General features: G+C 50.0%; 1 protein-coding gene across 1 annotated transcript; it reads right to left on the bottom strand.

Moving 5' to 3' along the window:
- Positions 1-1,435: 1,435 nt before the first annotated feature.
- Positions 1,436-3,957, bottom strand: MRPL46 (mitochondrial ribosomal protein L46). The gene is made up of 4 exons (NM_001277112.2): positions 3,708-3,957; positions 3,257-3,452; positions 2,533-2,706; positions 1,436-1,878 (listed from the first exon to the last, which is right to left on the bottom strand). Exons 1-4 carry the CDS (start codon positions 3,945-3,947, stop codon positions 1,628-1,630), a joined length of 861 nt encoding a protein of 286 aa, NP_001264041.1. The 5' UTR covers positions 3,948-3,957; the 3' UTR covers positions 1,436-1,627.
- Positions 3,958-3,993: the final 36 nt, after the last annotated feature.

Here is a 3,993-nt window from a genome sequence, read left to right as displayed (position 1 = left end):
AAATAAAAATCCACTTACCCTTGGAAGGCCTCAGATACACAGGGATCTCCAGGGATACCCTTGCTTCCACTGCCAACCCTTAAATGAGGTCTGGGAAGGGGGGGATCCTGGCTCCACCCCTTCTGGTCACTCAGGTGAATTGCATTGCATGCACCTGAGCTCCAGTGGGTTGGCCCTGCCTTCCCACCAGGTGCTCAATCACTGTTTCAAGCTGTAACTTAGCATTTCTGCTACACTAACAGTAACACAACCAGAAAAAGCACTTCTGGAAACAGAACCAGACCCACAGAGATGAGACTGTGCCACATAAGCATAGGATAGCCCTTCTAATAAAGAAATTGGAGGAATAGGTTAAGGCTACCTGAGACAGACTCAGCTAGGCTGGGTTAGTACACTGGAAACAGGAGCTGAGAATCAAAGCCACCTTTGTAGCTCCTCACAGGAAGTAGGAACACAAGAGCTGCCTTCCCTCTGCAACCAAAAGTTAGCCTTTTGGCCCAGAAAGAACTGCTCATCTAATGGTTCTCCCCTTCACTGTTACCAGAGTTTCAGGCTCAAGGGGACAGTGGTGTAGGTGGGGAAGTAGCAGTCATCTAAAGAGCTACTGCCTATTTCTCATCTATCTTTCCCCTCAGGGCCCCCTCTAGGGCCAAATGCAGCTCCAACATGGACTAAATGTAACAAAGCTCTGAACAATGCAGCTTCCAGCTCCCCAGAAACATGCCTTGCCTGGCCCTGTGAGCCCTTACTTGCTGCCTGTGATCCATACAGAATTCCCATTCTGCAGTACTAGCCCTCTCATTTCTGGCTAGAGGAACTTACACCCATGGGTAACACTGTAAGGAAATCTCAGCAAGCAGAGACAATGAACTGCTTACCTCTGGAGAAGCTAAAGTGTGATCCTGTGGAACTCAAGGAGCTCAGCCACTGTGTCCAGAGAGATCAAAGTGTTGCTGGAAATGCTCGTGGAGCTGCCTCAGGCCTGCAAACTTAATCCTTGGATAAGCAACTGTCTGCTGCACAGAGCAACGTGCATATCCTCCCCAGGGCAACACAACAACCCTAAGGAAAACTATAGTTTCAGAGGCTGGAACGGTGCTAAAGAAAATCACTCCCCTGTCAGGTCTCCCATTATCTAGCTGCCTAATCCCCCTCTTACACCCAAGAACATCATCTTCCAGCTGGAAACAAATAATAACTATCCAGCACTGCTCTTAGCTAAGAGTGGTTGTCAGAGACGAGCATTAGTCATTGCTTAGAAGAAACCATTTGAGCTCCAGACCATGACACGAGTCTGGTGAGGAGAGCAAGCCTCCTGGGTACCACAGCCCCAGGGAACCACATGCTTAGGAGAGGAACAGATCACAGCACACATTTCCAGAAAAGGTGGAGGAGGATTCAACAAGAGCAAAGAACTCCCTGAGGAGAGCTTCACTTGGGAGTATAAAGTTTTAATATTTATTTAATACAGGCCTGGTGAAGAGAACTGGGAAATAAGGCAAAGGCAATTTATCCTCCAGAGTCCTGTTTAACATCCCATTCACACAGACCACACAAAGCAGCAGCTGTGCTCCTCCCCAGAGTCACATTCCACATCTTCCCCATCTGCCTGAGCACAGCCTATCACTTATAAGTCCAGAAGGAATCGATTGACTTTTTTCAGGTATTCCGACTTCAAGTAATCTCCCAGCTCATCCTTTGTAACCCACAGATAATCTTTCTTCAGCTCTGCCTGGGACAAATCACTGCTTTGGAGGAAGGCTTTGTAGAAGAATACTTTGGCTCCCACGTTATCCTCAGTCCTGATGGCCCTGGGGAATTTATACTTGTAAATCCCATATGGTGCATTCCCCAGGATTTTGGCTTGAATGTGATCGCCTGCAAGACCCCAGCAAAGAAAACAGAAAGCAAAACATAAGAACACAGAGCAATAGTAACTGCACTTTCGTAGTAACAGACACACAGCATATGACTTTATATCTGGTTCAGACTGTTCTCTCTTCTTAGCAGAAACAGTGCCAATTTTAAGTCTCTTCTCATGAAAAAGTGACTCGTCTGAAGCTCGGCAAGTCCTTGCAGAACAAGGGAAAGAGCATCACACTCTGCCAACACACATCAAAAAGCAAGGAAATGCAGGTTTGCTATCACCCATCTGCCACAAAAGCTGATACAGGGCAACAAGAGCGAAAGAGAAGCTGTACACTTGGAGCAACCATCCAGGAGACATCTAGTGATGCGCAAACATCAGACTGCAAGAGCTTGGCACTGCAGCTGCTGGCAGCCAAAAATCCCAGCCCCCAGCCTGCTAGCTCCGTCAGCCCCTTGCACTGCAGTGCAGCTGAGCACAAGATCACAGCTCTTGCCAGAAACCCCATCACACCGGGTATATCTCTATGCCACGAAATACCTCTTCCCAGCAGATGGAAGGCGATTTTGCTACAGATGGTAAATATCCCTCAGGTAGGGCAAGGGAAAAGAACAAACAACTAGGACAAAGAGGAGCAAGAGGCAAGCACACAGCAGACTACATACCTAAAAACGTAGCCATGGCTCGCTCAACTGTGCTTCGCAGAGTCTCTCCAGGCTGCCATTCCACTTGAGGCAGGAGCCACAGCTCTTGGTTACCAATTTTCTGTTTCACCAGCAACATCAGGTTACTGTCCAGCTTTCTGTTCAATGATGTTCGATCGTTTTTTTTATCAGCATCTGCCAAAAACCAACACATGCTGGAAATGAAGTCTCCTAGCCACGCTGAAATCACTGTGATTCATCACCTCTCTTTGTCTCATATCCTTCCAACAACACAGAAGCACAGGTATTTGAAACAAGACAAGAATCTAGCCAGAATTACTCTCAGACACTCTGAAAGCCAATGCAGGATTTAGAAAAATACTACTGCCAGAGCACACTCTACTTAGTCCATTTTCAAGGGAATCTGTGGCAAGAAGCTTGGATCTCCAGCTTGAAAAAAATCAGTAAAAGCAATGGGCAAGCATGGGAACCAAGGTTTCTCTTATATGGAAACAACCACCATTTTACCCACTTTGCTCTCATAAGGTTGTACGAACACACCCATCTTCACAACACTGATTCCACTGTCAGATGATTAATTTCTCATGCGTTGACGACACGGCCACAGCATCAAGATTTAAAAAAAAAACCCTCAAGAAATGCCTTTCTCCATCAAACAGCCCTCAGCTGTGCCTGGCAGAGGACTGGGGTGCTCCCCATCAGGGCACAGCACTTCCATAGGTACCTGTAACCCGCGGGGCTGGGCTGAACTGCAGCAGCTTCTGTTCCCACTTCTCCTCCAGGTCCTGAGCCATAACAACCGTTCTGCCCAGCCCTTCGTTGTCATCATCATGCAAGCTTTCCTTCCTCCTTCTGAGCTGCTCCTCCTCCTCCAGCTTGCGGATTTCGTGGTCGGAGTAGTGGCTTTTCTCCAGCTCTATCTGTAAGGGCATCATAAAGACCACTCAGCCACCAGCACAATCAGAGAATCATTAAGGCTGGGAAAGACCTCCAAGATCACCCATTATGCCCACTAACCACAGCCCTCAATGCCACATCTCCGCAGTTCCTGAACACCTCCAGAGATGGTGCCTGATTGCAGTGAGAGGCCCAAAACTGAACGCAAGACTCGAGGTGCTTCCAGAGGACTTCCCAGCCCCGGGGCAGCCATTTTCCCCCGGGCAGCGCCCCGCTACCTGCTCCATGAGGGCCGCCATCTCCTCTTCCTCCTTCCGGAGGGGCTGCGTGATGCGGGGCAGCCTCAGCAGGCACAGGGCCCCGAAGAGCTTCCACGGCCGGGGAGCAGCAGCGGGAGGAGCGGTGCTCAGCCGCCGGCCGCACCCCGCAGCCCACCACACGCGCGCCGCCATCGCGCTTCGGCGGAACCCGCAGAGCCCCGAACTGGGCGCAGCCATCTTTCCTCCCAGCGCCGCCATCTTTCCTCCCAGCTCCCGTCGTACCTCGCGCGGAGGGGGGCGCCGC

The sequence above is a fragment of the Gallus gallus genome, chromosome 10 (assembly GCF_016699485.2).
Source record: "Gallus gallus isolate bGalGal1 chromosome 10, bGalGal1.mat.broiler.GRCg7b, whole genome shotgun sequence".
In the NCBI taxonomy this organism is placed as follows: domain Eukaryota; kingdom Metazoa; phylum Chordata; class Aves; order Galliformes; family Phasianidae; genus Gallus; species Gallus gallus.
The sequence above is the reverse complement of the archived record's forward strand: the minus strand, read 5'-3'. Positions and strand labels throughout refer to the sequence as shown.

What these genes read in the sequence shown, in the direction of transcription:
- MRPL46 (NM_001277112.2), bottom strand. Translation starts at nt 3,947, where the DNA reads ATGGCGGCGCTGGGAGGAAAGATGGCTGCGCCCAGTTCGGGGCTCTGC. An exon ending in TGGCGGCCCTCATGGAGCAG is followed by an intron (nt 3,453 to 3,707) that starts GTAGCGGGGCGC and finishes ATGCCCTTACAG; the next exon opens with ATAGAGCTGGAGAAAAGCCA. An exon ending in CCCAGCCCCGCGGGTTACAG is followed by an intron (nt 2,707 to 3,256) that starts GTACCTATGGAA and finishes GGTTTTTGGCAG; the next exon opens with ATGCTGATAAAAAAAACGAT.